At 43.0% G+C, this 24318-nt stretch overlaps 1 protein-coding gene across 4 annotated transcripts; it reads right to left on the bottom strand.

Moving 5' to 3' along the window:
* Nucleotides 1-645: 645 nt before the first annotated feature.
* LOC118396265 (CD9 antigen-like) lies at nucleotides 646-22608 on the bottom strand. 4 transcript variants are annotated; one of them, XM_052465891.1, is made up of 8 exons: nucleotides 22291-22608; nucleotides 4338-4440; nucleotides 3997-4094; nucleotides 3159-3233; nucleotides 2937-3038; nucleotides 2716-2805; nucleotides 2445-2528; nucleotides 646-2300 (listed from the first exon to the last, which is right to left on the bottom strand). In XM_052465891.1, exons 1-8 carry the CDS (start codon nucleotides 22357-22359, stop codon nucleotides 2235-2237), a joined length of 687 nt encoding a protein of 228 aa, XP_052321851.1. In that variant the 5' UTR covers nucleotides 22360-22608; the 3' UTR covers nucleotides 646-2234. The 4 variants fall into 4 exon arrangements, with proteins under 4 accessions (XP_052321851.1, XP_052321853.1, XP_052321854.1 ...); XM_052465893.1 differs by lacking the exon at nucleotides 22291-22608 and adding an exon at nucleotides 20897-21046; XM_052465894.1 differs by lacking the exon at nucleotides 22291-22608 and adding an exon at nucleotides 19299-19445.
* Nucleotides 22609-24318: the final 1710 nt, after the last annotated feature.

The following is a 24318-nucleotide window of genomic DNA, read 5'->3' as shown; positions in this document are numbered from 1 at the left end:
AGCGTATACCTTTTATTAAGACCACATGCAATGTCAGGCAGTGTCCATGAAAGGTCAGTAGGCCTGTGTACAGTATCTGTTGTAAAAATGGTTTTCCAAACATAGTCTAAGAGCAGCCTAAAGCTGAGATTAGGGCCACACACACACATACGAAACGTATCTGTCTCAGCCACCTGGACATGTTTTTTATTCTGTCTTTATGTGTTGCTGTGAGTGTGATATTGCAACATACGTGCACAATTAGAAAGCTGAAGATGTTATTGTTTCAAAGCAGGTATTCCCAAACTGGCATTCCCCATAGGTACGCGCAATGCCGTTGGGGGTACGCCAAATAAAAATGTGATTCACATTTAAAAAATTTAAAACTTAAAATGACATGTTTTTTTTCTTCACATTTTCACAGTACATTTATACTTTCCAACGGGGCTATACATTTGGATGAGGTTTTTCTATCCTGAGTAGCCTCATTTCACTGCCAAAAATAAAATGAAACCATCTAGTGTTCAGTGAAATAATAACACAATGTTAAATACAGGTAGCCTAGTCAAATAATTAACATCTAATCACATGAACTGTTACTCTCTCACAGGAAACCTTCACTCTTGCGCAGACATTTGCAAGTACACTGTATGGTTAGGGTTAATGTACACACACACACACACACACACACACACACACACACACACACACACACACACACACACACACACACACACACACACACACACACACACACAGATGTGTGGTCTTTTATAAGGTTGTGGAGGCTGACGCCCAACTGTCTTACCGGTTCCAGCCTTAACAACTGTTACCAAGGCTGAGGTTCAGCCAACCACATGGATCTAAACTAAACACTCAAGTTGAACTCTAACTACACACACGTGCGTGTAACTCATTACAGAGAGAGAAAGAGAGAGAGAGAGAGATAAAAGAAGGAGGCTAATGAGATCAGGTTGTTATTTTCCACAGTAGCAGGAAGCTGTGAAAGCTGACTAACATGTTTTACTCTCTCAGTCACACACACACACACACACACACACACACACACACACACACACACACACACACACACACACACACACACACACACACACACACACACACACACACACACACACACACACACACACGACCAGAATTAGGATCAGAGGTTACAGTTTATTTGGCTCATTTGTTTTGGTGCACCAACCAACCAGACCAGTGTGAAATGGCATGGATGTTATAAAAGTCACTGTAATCTGACAGAGATCTAAATATACTGTAAAACTGACTACAACTCACCAAAAACTTGGTCACAAATAAAAATCAACTTTATAAAAAGAGTCAGAGACTTCAAGGCGTTTTCAAATTGGGTAGAGAAAGAGAGTACGGAGAGAGAGTGTGAGAGGGAGAGAGATCAAGAGAAAGAGGGGTTCTTGTACTCTACTGGAGCGACCAAGCTGCTCCTCTATAACACTTAGAACCATGTTCACCACAGACCACAGCCTGCAATATCATTGGGAACTTGTCACAATGTGCTGATTTCATTGGCTCTTGCTAAGGAATGGTATAGATTGAGTGCCTTTGCTATAGGGAATTGTCTTAGGACCGCCCCTGGTCCTTCAGATGTTATTTTGGTAGAAATGTGATCACAATACAATATTATTACAATCATTAATAGAATATATGTTGCTTACATTGTCATGACATTATTTCATCTATAGTTTAATTTAAATCATTGAGCAGTTGTGGTAATTGAAAGTCTGTTCATATTACAAAAACATTTGTTTATGACACCTCTAGACTACTATTCATAGATCTCTTAATTCATCATAAATCACAAATGTGTTATGTTTATTTCACTTCCTGAACCAGTTTCTCACAGGGCCAATCAGTGAACAGTGACATCACAATGATGGTTTATGAGGTTCGACCTTAGCACTGGACAGATTCCATGTTAGAGAGGATCAGCCTGAGAAAGGCACTGCACATATTTGCTAACTTAGATCACTTCATGAGTAGATGTTTAGGATACAGGGTGATTCTGTGCAGCACCGTCCTCAGGCTAATCCCCTGGATCACCAGGTGTAGCAGATCCTTGTTACAGAGGTTAGGGGATCTAAAGTACTCGTTGGCAGTGGGTTGGCAGCTGCTAGCTCTCAGGCCGACCTTTCTCAACAAGTAAACAAAAGTCATGTGACTAGGAATGACATCATGCAACATTAAAAGGCATCGTCATGGTAATGATAACATCATCAGACGATCTCCCGTGACTTCCTAATGGCACAGCAGAGCAGCATGCTGAAGATCATCCCAAACACCTGGGGAATAGAATGTGAAATGCAGAATAAATTAAGAGTTCTCTATTGTAGGGAGGTTGTCCGTCAGCCTTTCTATCTGTATGTCAGTAATGGGGCATTGTGGGCTAACATGGTCTTCCGTTTCGCTGTGTGTGTGTGTCTCACCATGATGACTCCAATAGCGATGCCCACTCCTCCTATGATGTGCAGCTTGGAGTCAAACACTTCATCTATAGCATCAGGACAGCTCTGCAATAAATACACACACACACACACACACACACACACACACACACACACACACACACACACACACACACACACACACACACACACACACACACACACACACACACACACAAAGGGGCTGTAGACATTACACAAAGTGGAAGGAGGAACACCTGAACACAAACACAATCACAGATCAGGGTGTTACCTTGGTGATGAGGCTGTCCAGCCCATCTCTTGGGGGACAGGTGTCTTTGGCAAAGTCCCCAAAGGAACCTGTTGGTCCGCAGCAGTCCAACTGTAACACACACAGGGTAGAATAGAATGGTACCTTATTTGTCCAACTGTTTTTATGTGGAAGGCCTTTATTTCTGCTCCCAACCCCCTAGGCAATACACACACAAGCAAACACATTAACTACATGATCACCCCAGTCTGTATGAGACGGAGTGTCTCTCTCAGTGTGTCCTGTGAAGTGTTCTGGTAGTTCTGATATGTCTCCAAGTAGAACTGAGTGATGTCATCAACCACCTGTAGAGGAAGGGTTGCAATGTGACAAAATGTAGGGAAATGGTTTTAATGTAACAAAGATAAGAACAGGGGAAGGGATTTAATGTGACACAGAACGGGGGATGTAACATGTTTTGGCACCTTGCTTTGGTTGGAGAACCCCCAGATTCCAGCAGCGACCTCGATGGCGAATATGATGAGGAGGAAGAAGAAGAACTGCAAGACAGAGATACGCATATAACATTTGTGTGTGTATGTGCCCCCTGACACAAACCACTGCTGAGGGGGGATTTTGAAAAAGAGAATTATAAACAGAAAGAGAGAAAAAAAGAGAGAGACAGAGAGACAGAAAGACAGAGCCACTGAGATCTGGCCTTGAATCTGTTCTGTAACCAGTATACTGAAGTTACAGAGTATCAGACTATCAGCTCCAACAGTCAACAGTCCTACTGACTACAAAGATAAAGATAAAGATAAAGATAAAGATAAAGAGGAGAGGAGGACAGGAGAGGAGAGGAGAGGAGAGGAGAGGAGAGGAGAGGAGAGGAGAGGAGAGGAGGAGAGGAGGAGAGGAGAGAAGACAGGATAAGAGAAGACAGGAGAGGATAGGAGAGGAGAGGAGAAGACAGGAGAGGATAGGATAGGAGAGGAGAGGAGAGGAGACTGGATAAGAGAAGACAGGAGAGGAGAGGAGAGGAGACTGGATAAGAGAAGACGAGAGGAGAGGAGACGAGACGAGAGGAGAGGAGAGGAGAGAGAGGAGAGGAGAGGAGAGGAAAGGAGAGGAGAGGAGAGGAGAGGAGAGGAGAGGAGAGGAGAGGAGAGGAGAGGAGAGGAGAGGAGAGGAGAGGAGACTGGATAAGAGAGGAGACTGGATAAGAGAGGAGACAGGAGAGGAGAGAAGACAGGATAAGAGAAGACAGGGGAGGAGAAGACAGGAGAGGATAGTAGAGGAGAGGAGGTATAGAGGTTAACTGACCAGCCCCAGCATAAACGGTGACTCCTGAATCGCTCCACAGCATCCCAGGAACCCAACAACCATCATTAATGACCCTGCAATTATGAGGATATATACACCTACACACACACACACACACACACACACACACACACACACACACACACACACACACACACACACACACACACACACACACACACACACACACACACACACACACACACACACACACACACACACACACACACACACACACACCACCATCAGAGCACCTGCAGTGATATTTGATCATGCATGTGTGTGCATGCTTGTGTGTGTGCGCGTGGGTAAATGTGTGAGTGTGTGCGTGTGTGCGTTACCTGTGAAGAAGATATGGGGAGATTCTGCTCCTTCAAACAGCCCTCTGGTCTTTGGGTCAAACCTCAACCACAACCCTATAGCCAGCACTCCTGTACCTGCAAGCTAACACAGACACAAAATATTAGATATCATACACACACATACCTATTCCAGGGCAAGGTGAGACACACACACACACACACACACACACACACACACACACACACACACACACACACACACACACACACACACACACACACACACACACACACACACACACACACACACACACAGCTAGCCTCTATCCTTCGATTCCTACAGTAGATAAAGTGGATTCAGGAAGTATTCAGACCCCTTGACTTTTTCCACATTTTGGTACATTTACAGCCTTATTCTAAAATGGAATAAATATTTTTTTCCCCTCATCAATCTACACACAATACCTCATAATTCACAAAGCAAAAACAGGTTTTCAGAAATTAGTCACATGCACCGAATACAACAGGTGTAGTAGACCTTACAGTGAAATGCTTACTTACAAGCCCTTAACCAACAAAGCAGTTAAGAAAACATGAATACAAATAGAAATATAACAAATAATTAAGGAGAAAAAATTAAATATCAGCAGCGAGGCTATATACAGGGGGTTCCGGTACAGAGGCTTCCGGTACAGAGTCAATGTATGGGGGCACCTGTTAGCCAAGGTAATTGAGGTCATATGTACATGTAGGTAGAGGTAAAGTGACTATGCATGGATAATAAACAGATTAACTGTTCAAGAGTCTTGTGGCTTGGGGGCAGAAGCTGTTAAGAAGCCATTTTGACCTAGACTTGGCGCTCCGGTACCACTTGCCGTGCGGTAACAGAGAGAACAGTCTATGACTAGGGTGGCTGGAGACCTTGGCAATTTTTTGGCCTTCCTCTGACACTGCCTGGTATAGAGGTCCTGGATGGCAGGAAGATTGGCCCCAGTGATGTACTGGGCCGTACACACTACCTTCTGTAGTGCTTTGCGGTCGGAGACTGAGTAGTTGCCATACCAGGCAGTAATGCAACCAGTGCTCTCGATGGTGCAGTTGTAGAATTTGAAGATCTGAGGACCCATGCCAAATCTTTTCAGTCTCCTGAGGGGGAACAGGCATTGTCGTGCACTCTTCTCGACTGTCTTGGTGTGTTTGGACCATGATAGTTTGATGGTGATGTGGCCACTAAGAAACTTGAAGCTCTCAACCTGCTCCACTTACAGCCCCATCAATGAGAATGGGGGCGTGTTTGGTCCTCCTTTTTCTGTAGTCCACAATCATCTCCTTTGTCTTGATCACGTTGAGGGAGAGGTTGTTATCCTGGCACCACACGGCCAGGTCTCTTACCTCCTCCCTATAGGCTGTCTCATCGCTATCAGTGATCAGGCCTACCACTGTTGTGCCGTCGACAAACTTAATGATGGTGTTGGAGTCATGCTTTGTCATGCAGTCATGGGTGAACAGGGAGTACAGGAGGGGACTAAGCACGTACTCTGAGGGGCCCCTGTGTTGAGGATCAGTGTGGCAGATGTGTAGTTACCTACCCTTACCACCTGGGCGTGGCCCGTCAGGAAGTCCCGGATCCAGTTGAAGAGGGAGGGGTTTAGTCCAAGGGTCCTTAGCTTAGTGATGAGCTTTGAGGGTGCTATGGTGTTGAACGCTGAGCTGTAGTAAATGAATAGCATTCTCACGTAGGTGTTCCTTTTGTCCAGGTGGGAAAGCGAAGTGTGGAGTGCAAATGATTGATTTGATGATTAGAGATGCATCATCTGTGGATCTGTTGGGGCGGTATGCAAATTGGAGTGGGTCTAGACTTTCTATGATAATTGTGTTGATGTGAGCCATGACCTGCCTTTCAAAGCACTTCATGGCTACAGACGTGAGTGCTACGGGTCTGTAGTCATTTAGGTAGGTTGCCTTCGTGTTCTTGGGCACAGGCACCATGGTGGTCTGCTTGAAACATGTTGGTATTACAGACTCGGTCAGGGACAAGTTGAAAATGTGAGTGAAGACACTAGCCAGTTGGTTAGCGCATGCTCGGAGTATATGTCCTGTCCTGGTAATCCGTCTGGCCCTGCGGCCCTATGAATGTTGACCTGTTTAAAGGTCTTACTCACATAGGCTACGGAGAGCGTGATCACACATTTGTCCGGAACAGCTGACGCTTTCATGCATGCTTCAGTGTTGCTTGCCTCGAAGTGTGCATACAGTGGCAAGAAAAGGTATGTGAACCCTTTAGAAATACCTCGATTTCTGCATAAATTGGTCATAACATTTGATCTGATCTGCATCTAGGTCACAACAATAGACAAACACAGTCTACTTAAACTAATAGTACACAAACAATTGTATGTCATTATTGAACACACCGTGTAAACATTCACAGTGCAGGGTGGGAAAAGTATATGAACCCTTGGATTTAATAACTGGTTGACCCTCCTTTGGCAGCAATATCCTCAACCAAACATTTTCCGTAGATGTGGATCAGACCTGCACAATGGTTAGGAGGAATTTTCGACCATTCCTCTTTACAAAACTGTTTCAGTTCAGAAATATTATTGGGATGTCTGGTGTGAACTGCTCTATTGAGGCCATGACACAGCATCTCAAATCGGGTTGAGGTCAGGACTCTGATTGGGCCAATCTAGAAGGTTTCTTCTGTTGAAGCCATTCTATTGTCGATTTACTTCTGTGTTTTGCATCACCCAACTTCTGTTGAGCTTCAATTGGCGGACAGATAGCCTAACATTCTCCTGCAAAATGTCTTGATAAACTTGGGAATTCATTTTTCCGTCAATGATAGCAAGCTGTCCAGGCCCTGAGACAGCAAAGCAGCCACAAACTATGATGCTCCCTCCACCATGCTTTACAGTTGGGATGAGGTTTTGATGTTGGTGTGCTGTGCCATTTTTTTCTCCACACGGTGTTGTGTGTTCCTTCCAAACAACTCAACTGTAGTTTCATCTCTCCACAGAATATTTTCCCAGTAGTTCTGTGAAACATCCAGGTGCACTTTTGCAAACTTCAGACGTGCAGCATTGTTTTTTTTGGACAGCAGTAGCTTCTTCCGTGATGTCCTCCAATGAACACCATTCTTGTTTAGTGTTTTACGTATCGTAGACTGTATTTAGCTGACACTCTAGGATTCTTCATAACCTCATTGAGCATTCTAAGTTGTGTTCTTGCAGTCATCTTTGCAGGACGACACTCCTTGGGAGAGTATCAACAGTGCTGAACGTTCTCCATTCATAGACAATTTGTCTTATCGTAGACTGATGAACAGTAAGGCTTTTAGAGATACTTTTGTAATCCTTTCCAGCCTTATGCAAGTCAACAATTCTTCATCTTAGGTATTCTGAGATCTCTTTTGTTCGAGGCATGGTTCACATCAGGCAATGCTTCTTGTGAATAGCAAACCATTTTTTGTGTGTTTTTTATAGGACAAGGCAGCTCTAACCAACATCTCCAATCTCGTCTCATTGTTTGGACTCCAGGTTAGCTGACTCCTGACTCCAATTAGCTTTTGGAGAAGTCCTTAGCCTAGGTGTTCACATACTTTTTCTAGCCTACTGTCACGCCCTGACCTTAGTTATCTTTAATAATAATAATATAATAATAATAATAATAATAATAATATATAATATAATAATATAATAATATATGCCATTTAGCTGACGCTTTTATCCAAAGCGACTTACAGTCATGTGTGCATACATTCTACGTATGGGTGGTCCCGGGAATCGAACCCACTACCCTGGCGTTACAAGCGCCATGCTCTACCAACTGAGCCACAGAAGCTCTTTATTATTTGTCTAGGTCAAGGTGTGACAAGGGTGGTTTGTTTAGTTTTTGTGTGTCTATGGGTTTTCATATGTCTAGGGGTTTTTCTAGTCTAGGTGTTTATATGTCTATGGTTGCCTAGATTGGTTCTCAATCAGAGGCAGCTGTTTATCATTGTCTCTGATTGGGGACCATATTTAGGTAGCCATATTCCTTTGTTATTTTGTGGGTTGTTATTCTATGTTTAGTTGCCTGTTTGCACTAGTCATATTGCTTCATGGTCTGTTTTGTTCAGTGTTCGTTCTTTTTATTAAAAGAGTTATGTTCGCTTATCATGCTGCGCCTTGGTCTTCTCATTATGACGACCGTCACACCTACACTGTAAATGTTTAAATTATGTATTCAATATAGATGAGAAAAATACAAGAATTTGTGTGTTATTAATAAGTACACTGTCTGTCTATTGTTGTGACATCAAATTTGATGACCAATTTATGCAGAAATACAGGTAATTCCAAAGGGTTCACATACTTTTTCTTGCTACTGTAGAAGTGATTTAGCTTGTCTGTTAGTCTTGTGTCTGGGCAGCTCGCGGCTGTGCTTCTCTTTGTTGTACGTAATAGATTGTAAGCCCTGCCACATCCGACGAGCGTCGGAGCCAGTGTAGTACGATTCAATTTTAGTCCTGTATTGATGAGTTGCCTGTTTGATGGTTTGTCAGAAGGCATAGCGGGATTTCTTGAAAGTGGCAGCTCTAGATATTTTAAGGTCAGAGTTAGGAATGTAATTTTGTGGTTTATCTTTGTTAAAACCTTTAGGGTGTCAGATAAAATCTATAGGAAGAGAGACTGCAGATTCTTAAAACAACAATATTATTAGATTTGCAAAAATTATGCAATCCACCATTGCCAGGAATGGTTCAGTGTTGAAAGCTAAACATAGTCGGGTTGTCACACCCTGATCAGTTTCACCTGTCCTTGTTATTGTCTCCACCCCCTCCAGGTGTTTCTTGTTATACCTAGTGTATGTATCCCTGTGTTTCCTATCTCTCTGTGCCAGTTTGTCTTGTATGTTCCAAGTCAACCAGTGTGTTTTTCCTGTGCTCCTGCCTTTTCTCTTTTACTAGTCCTCCTGTGTTTGACCCTTGCCTGTTTTCTGTACTCTGTACCGCCTGCCTGACCATTCTGCCTGCCCTGACCTTGAGCCTGTCTGCCACACTGTACCTCAACTCAGAACTGGTTTTGACTTTTGCCTGTCCACTTTTGCCTGTTCTCTTGCCTACCCCTTTTGGAAAGACTCAAACCATTTGCCTCCTGTGTCTGCATCTGGGTCTCGCCTTGTGCCCTTATACGGGTCTCTGCTTTTATTGAAAAAGTACAACCTCTTTTGACTATGTGGCAGATTAGCAGATGTGTGGAAACAGGGGTGGAATAAAGTGTAAAAGGCGATTGGTTTGTCTGTGCAGATTAAGAGCCCGAGGTTGATAGCACAAGGGCTCAACAGTATAACAGCGTTTTGTCACAGTTCACACTATAATGTGATTCTACCTGCAAGGTTCCACATAGCTGACTTCCTGCAGATAGTAAACGCACAGGATGTCTCACATGCTGAGGTCGCACCTAAATGGATCTTAGCTATACGCCCAGTCTATTGACTAAGTCACACAAAGACAAGTTTGTATCAGGTTAGAAAAAAACACTAGCATAAAACGAGACTATTATATATGCAGTAAAACACTGGATAGCATGTTATGTAACAATTTTTTATGTAATTTTCCACAACAGGTGTCAAACTCATTCTATGGAGGGCCGAGTGTCTGCTGGTTTTAGTTTTTTCCTTTCAAATAAGACCTAGACAACCAGGTGGGTGGACATCCTTACTAATTAGTGACCTTTATTAATCAATCAAGTACAGGGGTGGAGTGAAAATCCGTAGACACTCATCCCTTCATGGAATGAGTTTGACACTTGCTCACTTTGATACTTAAACCAGGGGACCCTGCAAGCTTTACTCTGGAACCAAATAAGATGGATTCTGTTTTTAAGATGCAGATCATTTTTTTCATGTTATTATCTGAAAGCCATTTACTGATATTGGATAACTCTGCACTAAGGATCTTTTCTTCTGAGGCTTTGTTCTCACGGTGTCACACCCTGACCATAGAGAGCTCTTTATTCTCTATGTTGGTTAGGTCGGGTGTGACTAGGGTGGGTCATCTAGGTGATTTATATTGCTGTTGGCCTGGTATGGTTCCCAATCAGAGGCAGCTGTTTATCGTTGTCTCTGATTGGGGATCATATTTAGGCAGCCATTTTCTCTTTGTGTTTTCTGGGATCTTGACTATGGATAGTTGCCTGTTAGCACTATTGTTAGCGGCACGTTTCAGTTGAGATGTATTGTTTTGTTTTGCTGTGAGTTTCACTTAGTAATAAAAAGATGTGGAACCCAGATCACGCTGGGCTTTGGTCCACTTATTATAACGATCGTGACACATGGGACACCAGTGGAGCAGAGTCATCAGCATGCAAAAACAAATAGCGAGAGCAGGCTGATTTCATATTGTTAATGTACAGTAGGAATAGAAGAGGGCCAAGGATGCTCCCTGTGGCCCCACAGCTAATCCCCTTTGCACTAGAATGTTTTCCATTAACATACACCATTTAGTCTCTTCTTGTTAAATAGGACTTAACCCAGTCAATTGCCCTGCTATTAAAACCAAAGGCTTTTCACTTGTAGAGCATGATACTAAGAAAGTCTCTAGATTTTGCACACCTGAAGTAGAGTATCTTGTGATAAAATGCAGACGACAGTATTTGCCTAGAGAGTTTTCAGCTATACTTTTCATGGCTGTCTATTTACCACCACAGACCGCACTCAGTCAGCTGTATAAGGAAATAAGTAAACAGGAAACCGCTCCCTCAGAGGCGACGCTCCTAGTGGCCTGATACTTTAATGCAGGGAAACTTAAATCAGTTCTACCTAATTTCTATCAACATGTTAAATGTGCAACCAGAGTTTAAAAAAAATCTAGATAATCTGTACTCCATACACAGAGACACGTACAAAGCTCTCCCTCACCCTCCATTTGGTAAATCCGACCACAAATCTATCTGCATGATTCCTGCATACAAGCAAAAATGAAAGGTGCGGGACTCTAACCCGGAAGCTTATGATAAATCCCGCTATGCCCTCCAACAAACCATCAAACAGGCAAGTGTCAATACAGGGCTAAGATTGAATCGTACTACACAGGCTCAGATGCTCGTCTTATGTGGCAGGGCTTGCAAACTATTACAGACTACAAAGGGAAGCACAGCAGTGAGCTGCCCAGTGACACGAGCCTACTAGATGAGCTAAATCACTTTTATGCTCGCTTCGAGGCAAGCAACACTGAGGCATGCATGAAAGCATCAGCTGTTCCGGACGACTGTGTGATCACGCTCTCCGTAGCTGAAGTGAGTAAGACCTTTAAACAGTTCAACATTCACAAGGCTGCAGGGCCAGACGGATTATCAGGACATGTGCATGTACTGACCAACTGGCAGGTGTCTTCACTGACATTTTCAACATGTCCCTGATTGAGTCTGTAATACCAACATGTTTCAAGCAGACCACCATAGTGCCTGTGCCCAAGAACATGAAGGCAACCTCCCTAAATGACTACAGACCCGTAGCACTCACGTCCGTAGCCATGAAGTGCTTTGAAAGGCTGGTCATGGCTCACATCAACATCATTATCCCAGAAACCCTAGACCCACTCCAATTTGCTTTCCGCCCAAACAGATCCACAGATGATGCAATCTCTATTGCACTGCACACTGCCCTTTCCCACCTGGACAAAAGGAACACCTACGTGAGAATGCTATTCATTGACTACAGCTCAGCGTTCAACATCATAGTACCCTCAACGCTCATCACTAAGCTAAGGATCCTGGGACTAAACACCTCCCTCTGCAACTGGATTTTGGACTTCCTGATGGACCACCCCCCAGGTGGTGAGGGTAGGTAGCAACACATCTGCTATGCTGAACCTGAACACTGGAGCCCCTCAGGGGTGCGTCCTCAGTCCCCCCTTGTGCTCCCTGTTCACCCATGACTGAGTGGCCAGGCACGACTCAACACCATCATTAAGTTTGCAGACGACACAACAGTGGTAGGCCTGATCACAGACAACGATGAGACAGCTGATAGGGAGGAGGTCAGAGACCTGGCCGGGTGGTGCCAGAATAACAACCTATCCCTCAACGTAACAAAGACTAAGGAGAAGATTGTGGACTACAGGAAAAGGAGGACCGAGCACGCCCCTATTCTCATTGACGGGGCTGTAGTGGAGCAGGTTGACAGCTTCAAGTTCCTTGGTGTCCACATCACCAACAAACTAAAATGGTCCAGACACACCAAGACAGTCATGAAGAGTGCACGACAAAGCCTATTCCCCTTCAGGAAACTAAAAAGATTTGGCATGGGTCCTCAGATCCTCAAAAGGTTCTACAGCTGCAACATCAAGAGCATTCTGACTGGTTGCATCACTGCCTGGTACGGCAACTGCTCGGCCTCCAACGGCAAGGCACTACAGAAGGTAGTGCATACGGCCCAGTACATGGGGCTAAGCTGCCTGCCATCCAGGACCTCTATACCAGGTAGTGTCAGAGGAAGGCCCTAAAAATTGGCAAAGACCCCAGCCACCCCAGTCATAGACTGTTCTCTCTACTACCGCATGGCAAGCAGTACCGGAGTGCCAAGTCTAGGACAAAAAGGCTTCTCTAAAGTTTTTACCCCCAAGCCATAAGACTCCTGAACAGGTAAACAAATGGCTACCCGGACTATTTGCATTGTGTGCCTCCCCCCATACCCAACACCTCTTTTACGCTGCTGCTACTCTCTGTTTATCATATATGCATAGTCACTTTCACTATACAATCATATACATACTACCTCAATTAGCCCGACCAACCGGTGCTCCCGCACATTGGCTACCCGGACTATCTACATTGTGTCCCGCCACCCACCATCCCCAACCCCTCTTTTACGCTACTGCTACTCTCTGTTTATCATATATGCATAGTCACTCTAACCATATCTACATGTACATACTACCTCAATCAGCCCAACGACCCGGTGTCTGTATGTGGCCTCGCTACTGTATATAGCCTCACTACTGTTATTTTTCACTGTGATTTTACTGTTGTTTTTATTTCTATACTTACCTATTGTTCACCTAATACCTAGTATTTGTTTATTTTTTTAAACTTAGAAATTGCACTGTTGGTTAGAGCCTGTAAGTAAGCATTTCACTGTAAGGGCTACACCTGTTGTATTCGGCGCACGTGGCAAATAAACTTTGATTTGATTTGATACGATGATCAACCATACCAAACGCCTGCAGATCCAGCATTACCATTCCACAGATATTTCTATCAGTGGAGTGGGACTTTCTAAAACCAGACTGTAGTTCATTTTAAAGATTATTCGTGCTGGTATATTCCTCAATCTTTCATACATTACTTTTCAAGCATTTTAGACAGCACACTCAAAATGGATACAGGTCTATAGTTTCCCTTGTCTGTTTTGCTGCCCTTCTTGTGGATAGGGATCACTCTAGTTTTGTATACTTGGGGACTACCCTGCTCAATAGAGATGTTGATTAAATGGGTGACACAAGGGACAATAAGTCTAGCTCCAGCTCTTAAAAACCTGTCAGGGATAGGATATTGTCGAGGCCTGTAGCTTTAGAGCAGTTTAGTTCAGACAGTCTCTTGACAACTTCAACCTGAGACACTGCTGTAAAGGAAAAGGCAATCACTTGGAGTAAAAGCCCAAGACCTGACCCTTCCCATACACTCCAGTACAACCAGTAGATTGTCAGCAACCACATCCTTGTCAAACGTGATTTCCACATTGACCACTAGACCCAAGCTTTTGCAATTTGTTTTCTGTTCATCACTATATCCCAAATGTTTCAGGGAGGGCAACAACTTCCAAGGGTGACTCCTATTCTCACCAATTTTGTCTTTAAAATAAAAAAAATGTGGCATCTTCTATCATCTGACTAGATTTGTATTTATTGTTGAGAGTATCATTAAGCCAGGAGCAGGTTGGTACATGCAACAGTTGCACACAGTTGCACTCTTTCACGCTATATCCATCTCTCTCTATGTCTCTGTCCCACACACACACATACACACTCACATTCCTCAAACCGCCTCCTTAGTCTAATTATTAACTTTAGCCTCGATGGAGAATAGTGATCTGCTCCATGGTGTGTGTGTGTATGAGTGTATCAGCATTCGTGATGAGCGGGTAAGTTTAGGGTCATGAAATATTGTGTAGCTGAAGGGCAGGTGGGTGGCGGGTGGGTTGAATAAATAGAAAACAATGCATTAACATCCATGAATGTATAATTATTGTGCAATTCCTATCTATATGCTATATTGAGCCTCCAGTCTTTATGCTGCAGTAGTTAATGTGTCGGGGGCTAGGGTCAATCTGTTATATCTGGAGTATTTCTCCTGTCTTATTCGGTGTCCTGTGTGAATTTGTGTACAGGTATGCTCTCTCTAACTCTCTCTCTCTTTATTTCTTCCTTTCTCTCTCTCGTGACCTGAGCCCTAGGACCATGCAGGACTACCTTGCTGATGACTCCTTGCCTGATGACCCCCGCTGACTTTAGCGTCCCAAATAAACACCAATTGCCGAACGTCGATCATCTGAGGCAAAAAGGAAGATGTGTGTGTTTAATTCAATAAGAGAAAAGTTGCGAAATGGAGTTGAAAATCATTAGTAGTCTAATGTTTGGGAAAGATTTGGTGAAGTGGTAAAAGAGGATCATAGCTGTGCCGGATATGTTATGTGTGATGATTGTGAGATGCTATACAAATTCAACGATCACAAGACAGGGACTTCCATAATGGCAAGTCAAGGAAACTGTACTATTCAGATGGGTTAAATAGAATATAGCATAACTGACTGTAGGTCTATAACCTCTCACATAGCCTAATATACTGACAGTAGGTCTATAACCTCTCACATAGCCTAATATACTGACAGTAGGTCTATAACCTCTCACATAGCCTAATATACTGACAGTAGGTCTATAACCTCTCACATAGCCTAATATACTGACAGTAGGTCTATAACCTCTCACATAGCCTAATATACTGACAGTAGGTCTATAACCTCTCACATAGCCTAATATACTGACAGTAGGTCTATAACCTCTCACATAGCCTAATATACTGACAGTAGGTCTATAAAGTCTCACATAGCCTAATATACTGACAGTAGGTCTATAACCTCTCACATAGCCTAATATACTGACAGTAGGTCTATAACCTCTCACATAGCCTAATATACTGACAGTAGGTCTATAACCTCTCACATAGCCTAATATACTGACAGTAGGTCTATAACCTCTCACATAGCCTAATATACTGACAGTAGGTCTATAACCTCTCACATAGCCTAATATACTGACAGTAGGTCTATAACCTCTCACATAGCCTAATATACTGACAGTAGGTCTATAACCTCTCACATAGAAAAATATACAGTGCCTTCAGAAAGTATTCTCACCCCTTGACCTTTTCCACATATTGTTGTTACAGCCTGCGCGCTGTACCTTACGTAGCGACACGTCACGATGTAACGTACAGCGTCAGAGGAGTCCGTTTTTTAATCTTTTCTCAAATACTGTTAGTCCATTACCATGTCAATCAACACTGAATCGAAACGTAGTTCACATCCCAGATTTTGATGCCAACACAGTCACTATAGTCCCATTCGTTTTCATTGCAGCCTCGTTTGAATGTCGCGGTTACGCACATTTGTACGGAATGGGGTGAGTTTACGTTAGCTAGATGGCTAACTAGCTACTAAATTAGCAAAACGGCAGAGCATTTAGCAAATTTTAGACAGTTACCTTAATAGTTATAAGATGTCAACTCGCAAACAATTAGTTGTGAATTCCATACTGTAATTAGATCACCTGGTGCATGCTGCACAACAGAGTGACTCACAAGGCTCCAGTCTCTGTTGTATGCTTGTAAACAAACACTAAGTGACATGTGACTGGGAACTACCATAAACTTCATCCTAGGATAGGATAAAGTAATCCTTCTCACCCCCCTTAAAAGATTTAGATGCACTATTGTAAAGTGGCTGTTCCACTCGATGTCATAAGGTGAATGCACCAATTTGTAAGTCGCTCTGGATGAGAGCGTCTGCTAAATGACTTAAATGTAAATGTAAATGTAGGTGAAATGAAGAATGCAATGTTCTTTATCTCCTAACGTATTGCACAAGTTGACTGAAGGTATTTACTTAAAAAGTAGCTACAAATATTAAAATGTACAAAAAAACGTGTTGACAGTATTGAAAAACCATCCTGTGACTTTTTTCAAATACCCCAGTATACGGTACACCGCACAAGCCTAGTGTTCACCCATAAAATTACTTTTTCATTCAATAGAACATTGTATCTGAAAAACAATAGTCCAAACCCTACATGTAGTTCAAAAGTTACCAACGATTTAGTCATAGAATTTAGCGTGATTAGGGAGAATATAGTGTTTTTACGGCCATGGTCAAAATGTGGTCACTGCTAAATAGAACAGCTCTAACTTCGAACGTCAACTGACAAGCTAGCTAGTGGTTTCATGTTCGCTTGTGATAACATGGGCTTTTTCTAAATGAAATCTGCAGAATACAAAACATAATGTAGCCTATATATATATATATATATATATATATATATATATATATATATATATATATATATTATCCTCAAAAAATCTAACAGACTGAATTCCAATATCTACCCTCCCCGAAAAAAGTAGGTTCCAGTTTTCAGTTGCCAAAATATGCAACCAAGAGCTGCACGGTCTAAACTAGCAATGGTCACAATAAACTAACATTCTTATTTAATCAACATTGTTAAGTACAAGCATATTAAGGTTGTAATATTGTAGAGAACAATGTAATAATTCATTGAATTTGATTAATGGGCTAGCCTCTGTCTTTTGTTTTACTGTTGAGAGTAGGCAATCATTATACCAGGGGCAGGTTGGTACATGCAACAGTTGCATTAAAAAAAACAGTTGCATTCAGTTATACTCTCTCACACTATGTTTCTATCCATCTGTCTGTATGTCTCTGTCCAATAAAATGCATGATCTGGCGAGCACCCAAAAGACGTTGGTAGAGATGCTGGCTAACAGGGAGTAAACTGTATGCTATAAAAATAAGCAAAGAGAGTCGCACACTCAATATACACGCTCCAAGTAATGCATTGGGTAAACCACTTTAGGGTGAAGAAGGCACAGTGAAGGCACACTGATGCCGAAACGTTGGTGGTTCACCCAATAAAATACTGGGAGCTTGTATATTGAGTGTGCGACTCTCTTTATTTATTTGTATGTCTCTGTCCCATACACACACGCACAAACTCACACACACATACAGTGCATTCGGAAATAATTCAGACCCCTTCACTTTTTCCTAATAAATCTACACACAAAATCCCATAATGACAAAGCAAAAACAGGTTTTTAGAAATTTAAAAAAAGTAAAATATCATATTTACATAAGTATTACATAGTACTTTGTTGAAGCAACTCTGGCAGCAGCGATTACAGCCGTGAGTCTTCTTGGGTATGACGATACAAGCTTGGTAAACCTGCATTTGGGGAGTTTCTCCCATTCTTCTCTGCAAATCCTTTCAAGCTCTGGCAGGTTGGATGGGGAGCGTCGCTGTACAGCTATTTTCAGGTCTCTCCAGAGATGTTCGATCGGGTTCTGGTCTGGATTCTGGCTGGGCCACTCAAGGACATTCAGAGACTTGTCACGAAGCCAGTCCTGCATTGTCTTGGCTGTCTGCTTAGGGTCATTGTCCTGAGGTCTGAGGTCCCGAGGGCTCTGGAGCAGGTTTTCATTAAGGATCTCTCTGTACTTTGCTCCGTTCATCTTTCCCCACCACATGATACTGCCACCACCATGCTTCACCGTAGAGACAGTGCCAAGTTTCCTCCAGACCTGAAGTTTGGCATTCAGGCCAATGAGTTCCATCTTGGTTACATAAGAGGACCTTCAATGGTACCCTTCCCCAGATCTGTTCCTTCGAAACAATCCTGTCTTGGAGCGACCTCATGGCTTGGTTTTGCTCTGACATGCACTGTCTACTGTGGGACCATATATAGACAGGTGTGTGCCTTTCCAAATCATGTCCAATCAATTGCATTTACCACAGGTGGACTCCAATCAAGTTGTAGAAACATCTCAAGGATGATCAATGGAAACAGGATGCACCCGAGCTCAATTTTGAGTCTCATAGCAAAGGTTCTGAATACTTATGTAAATAAGGTATTTCTGTTTTAATATTTTTAATTAAGTTTCAAAAATGTTTAAAAAACTGTTTTCACTTTGTCATTATGTGGTATTGTGTGTAGATTGATGAGCATTTTTATTTAGTTAATCCATTTTAGAAGAAGGCTGTAACAAAGAAAATGTGGAAAAAGTAAAGGGGTCTGAATACTTTCCGAATGCACTGTACACACACACACACACACACACACACACACACACACACACACACACACACACACACACACACACACACACACACACACACACACACACACACACACACACAGTGGTGGGGAAAATACCCAAAAGTCATACTTGAGATACCAAAATAGAATAGAAGTAAAGTGAAAGATACCGAGTAAAACAGTCTAAAAGTATTTGGTTCTAAATATACTTAAGTACCAAAAGTAAAAGTATAAATAATTTAAAACTCCTTATATTAAGTAAAGCAGATGATATTATTTTCTCGTTTTTAAAACGTATGGATAGCCTGGGGCACACGCCAATACTCAGACATTATTTACAAACAATGCATGTGTTTAGTGAGTCCACCAGATCAGAGGCAGTAGGGATGACCACGTGTTCTCTTGATAAGTGTGTGAATTGGACACTTTTCCTGTCCTGCTAATCATTTAAAATGTAATAAATACCTTTGGGTGTCAAGGAAAACGTAGGGTGTAAAAAGTACATTATTTTCTTTAGGAATGTAGTAAAGTAAAAGTACTTTACGCCACTGCACACACACACACTCAAGCTAAGTTAAGTAGACCTACCCAGAAGAAGACGTTGAAGATAAACATGACGTACTTCACACACCTGATCCCTCCGAACACTGCCATGTTACTAACGTGATCTCTGTCTGTAACAGAGCAGAACACTTCTCTCCTATTTCCCTAGACAGCCTCACAGAGAGTGAGAGAGACAAAGAGAGAGGAGATAAAGAGAGCAAAGAGCGATAGACAGAGAAAGTAGTAGAGAGTATAAGTCACGCCCTGAAGTCACCTGATCAGAGAGGTAGAGGAGAGGGGGAGGGAGGGAGGGAGGGAAGGAGAGAAGATTGCAGACGACCTGTGTTCTACTCTGTAAGTGATTTAGTTGGTCTACTCTGTGATTTGGTTGACTTGATTGATTTTATTATTATAATGTCGTGCATCTTCAGTATGCCCAGCCCACATTAGCTTATAAGACACTGTATTTGCATTAAGACACTACTCTGTGAGTGATTAAGTCTGTTTAATCTAATTATACTGCTTGCACACAGTTAGGCCCACACTCTACTGACCACAGATAGGTTGCCCTTAACACACACACACACACACACACACACACACACACACACACACACACACACACACACACACACACACACACACACACACACACACACACACACACACACACACACACACACACACACACACACACACACACACACACACACACTACTGCTAATACAATGTCAACAGCTGCAGAAACTATCAAAAAGACACACACCCATACATAACAACCGAAAGTCATGCTAACTTCATGACAGCGATTTCTAATCAACCATGATATTCTTTATCTCAAACTCAATTGACCATTACAGAACGAAGCAATCAATCACGTATCACAATACATCAGGCATAACCCAACAATAACAGCACTGTCTAACTGTGTGCTAAAGTAAGTCTCAATGAGGCACTGTAAACACGGTGTGCAGACATACTGTAACAGACACATGCTCTGAATCAGGCAAGAGGGGGCGCACTGTTCTTTCATCTACATTGAGCATGCACACGTCACGCGCAGTCGCATGCCCAACCAAGACAACATACAACACACACACAACCACATACCAAAGTGTGTGTATGTGTGCATGTGTGTATGTGCGTTTGCATATGCTTGTGCTTGTTCAACAGTGTGGATAACATGTCTGATCAGACCAAACCTAAAAAGGCCAGATAAACTCAATGAGGCAGGGTAGATTACTCAGAACCTGTTTTCCCTCTGAGAGAATCGCCTAGTTCAAGAGGAAGTGAACATTCACCATACACACACACGCACAAACACACACCTAGCCTCTGTCTTTCAATTGCTAAAGTATTGTTGAGAATATCATTATGCCAGGAGCAAGCTGGTACATGCAACAGTTGCACTCAGGTGCACTCTCTCACGCTACGTCTCTATCTGTCTGTCTCACCCACACACACACACACACACACACACACACACACACACACACACACACACACACACACACACACACACACACACACACACACACACACACACACACACACACACACACACACACACACACACACACACACACACACACACACACAAACACACACAAACACACACACAAACACACTAAGTGAAGTAGACGTACATAGAAAAAGTTAAAGATAAACATGATGTACTTCACACACCTGATCCCTCCGAACACTGCCATGTTACTAACGTGATCTCTGTCTGTAACAGAGCAGAACACTTCTCTCCTATTTCCCTAGACAGCCTCACAGAGAGTGAGAGAGACAAAGAGAGAGGAGATAAAGAGAGCAAAGAGCGATAGACAGAGAAAGTAGTAGAGAGTATAAGTCACGCCCTGAAGTCACCTGATCAGAGAGGTAGAGGAGGGAGGGAGGAGGGAGGGAGGGAGGGAGGGAGGGAGGGAGGGAGGGAGGGAGGGAGGGAGGGAGGGAGGGAGGGAGGGAGGGAGGGAGGGAGGGAGGGAGGGAGGGAGGGATGCAGACGACCTGGGTTCTACACTGTGATTGATATAGTTGGTCTACTCTGTGAATGATTTAGTTGGTCTACTCTGTGAGTGATTGAGTTAGTCTGTTCTGTGGCTCAGTTGGTAGAGCATTGGCGCTTGTAACGCCAGGGTAGTGGGTTCAATTCCCGGGACCACCCATACGTAGAATGTATGCACACATGACTGTAAGTCGCTTTGGATAAAACCGTCAGCTAAATGGCATATATTATTATATATATAATCTAATTATGCTGCTTGCACACAGTTGGGTACACACACTACAGACTACCCCCCCCCACACACACACACACACACACACACATAAACATTAATCTGTATTGCGCATACAAGTGTCACGCAGTCACACATCCCACCAAGACAAAACACAAAACAGACACAACCACATACCAAGGTCGAATTACTGAAATGCTGTGCACACTAGAACTGGGTCACTTAGCCACCAGGGATTATTCGGCCAGTGTGTGTGTGTGTGTGTGTGTGTGGGAGATTATTCCACCGGTCACAGACAAGATGCCACTTCTCAGTCCAGTCATGGCCAGCTAAATCACTCCAATTCCCCAAGCAGATACTGACAAACCCACACACACACACACACACACAAACAGATAGCCTCTATCTTTTGGTTGCTACAGTATGTTGAAGGGTTGAGAGTAGGCTATCATTATGCCAGGAACAGGTTAGTACATGCAACAGTTGCACTCAGATGCACTCTTTCACGCTATGTCTCTTTATATGTCAGTCTGTATATCGTTCTTTCACACGCACTCACATCCTCTTGCTGTACACCACCTCCATACCGTGTGGAATAAACCCTTAGAAATAACATTTCTATGAATGAACCTGCTGTTGTCTGCAAGCCACACTAATACGCACACAAACACACATACACAAATGCATACACACACACACACACACACACACACACACACACACACACACACACACACACACACACACACACACACACACACACACACACACACACACACACACACACACACACACACACACACACACAGGTGCTTTAATAGTATAGTAGTGACTCACCCAGAAAATCAGGTTAAAAGCGAACATCAGGTATTTGACGCACATCTCACTTCCTGATAGAGCGGCCATAGCGACTCTAGTTACAGCGGCACAGTTCTCCTCTACTCTCCCGCTAAACGGTTATTAACAACGAACCCGCCAAACGACAATTGTAATACTAATAATTATTATGGTGTACAGTACACATAGAGGAATCCGTTCTCCGCTGAGTCTTTCTCTGCCGCTGCTCTGCCGCGTCTCGTGCGCGTGTAGCGGTCCACCCCAGAGCGAGACCAAGCGGCTGTCGGTCTGTCCTGTCCTGCTCTTTTTCTCTGAATGTCTCACTCACTGTATCGCTTCTTCATTTAACACTACAAAATGTATATATAAAGCCACATGTTATGACAGATCTATACCATATGAACAGATTAGACTGTTATCAGAAGAAGCTAAAAACGGTATTTTTGAATGTATGAATATTCTGTTTTTAATATAATATTGGGATTCCCAGCCGCCGGTGCATTACGTAATGTATAAGCAGTAATAACGTCATCTCTCTGGACAACTGCAAATCGCGTGATAGTAATAAAATAGATAGTTTGATAAATGAATAAACGGATTAATGGACAGCGCACACGAGCATGACTGATATTGGTGGGCTGGGCTGCTTTAACGTTGTCCCAAAAGTGAATCATTCTACATCAGACACGGGCACACACGCACACTATAGCCTACTTCTCCGAGGCTGTTGATAAAGGGCCAGCGCCCCCTTCTGTCTGTCTGTCTCTTGTAGCCTCAGTCATACTACACTGAATCATTTTTTTAACGCAACATGTAAAGTGTTGGTCCCATGTTTCATGAGCTGAAATAAAAGATTGCAGACATTTTCAATATGCACAAAAGCTTATTTCTTTCAAATTGTGTGCACAAATTTGTTTATATCCCTGTTTGTGAGCATTTCTCCTTTCCAAGATAATCCATCCACCTGACAGGTGTAGCATATTAAGAAGCTTGTCTAAACAGCATGATCATTACACAGGTGTTCTCTAAAATGTGCAGTTTTGTCACACAACACAATGCCACAGATGTCTCAAGTTTTGAGGGAGTGTGCATTTGGCGTGCTGACTGCAGGAATGTCCACCAGAGCTGTTGCCAGAAAACTGAATGTTAATTTCTCCACCATAAGCCGCCTCCAACAACGTTTTTAGAAAATTTGGCAGTACATCCAACCGGCCTCACAACTGCAGGCCCTGTGTATGGTGTCAGGTGGGCGAGCAGTTTGCTGATGTCAACATTGCGGTGGGGTTATGGTATGGGCAGCTGAGGACAACGAACACAATTGCATTTTATCGATGGCATTTTGAATGCACAGAGATGCACATGTTTGGGATGCTCTTGATCGACATGTACTACAGCGTGTTCCAGTTCCCAGCAAATTCCAGCAACTTCGCACACCCATTGAAGAGGAGTGGGACAACATTCCACAGGCCACAATCAACAACCTGATCAACTCTATGCGAAGGAGATGTTTCACATTTGCATGAGGCAAATGGTGATCACACCAGGTAATGACTGGTTTTCTGATCCATGCCCTTGCCTTGTTTTTAAGGTATTTGTGACCAACATATGCATATCTGCATTCCCAGTCATGTGAAATCCATTTAGGGCCTAATGATTTTATTTCAATTAACTGATTTCCTTATATGAACTGTAACTCAGTAAAGTCTTTGAAATTGTTGCATGTTGCGTTTATATTTTTGTTCAGTATATATGGATTTGACTGAGCATTTATCTGTCTCCCTCTGTGTGTGTGTGTGTGTGTGTGTGTGTGTGTGTGTGTGTGTGTGTGTGTGTGTGTGTGTGTGTGTGTGTGTGTGTGTGTGTGTGTGTGTGTGTGTGTGTGTGTGTGTGTGTGTGTGTGTGTGTGTGTGTGTGTGTGTGTTTGTGTGTGTATTAGTATGGCTTGCAGACAACAGCAGGTTCATTCATAGAAATGTCTAAGGGTTTATTCCACACGGTATGAAATAATGTGTGTGTGTGTTAGTCTCC

The sequence above is a fragment of the Oncorhynchus keta genome, chromosome 17 (genome assembly GCF_023373465.1).
Source record: "Oncorhynchus keta strain PuntledgeMale-10-30-2019 chromosome 17, Oket_V2, whole genome shotgun sequence".
In the NCBI taxonomy this organism is placed as follows: Eukaryota; Metazoa; Chordata; class Actinopteri; order Salmoniformes; family Salmonidae; genus Oncorhynchus; species Oncorhynchus keta.
The sequence above is the reverse complement of the archived record's forward strand: the minus strand, read 5'-3'. Positions and strand labels throughout refer to the sequence as shown.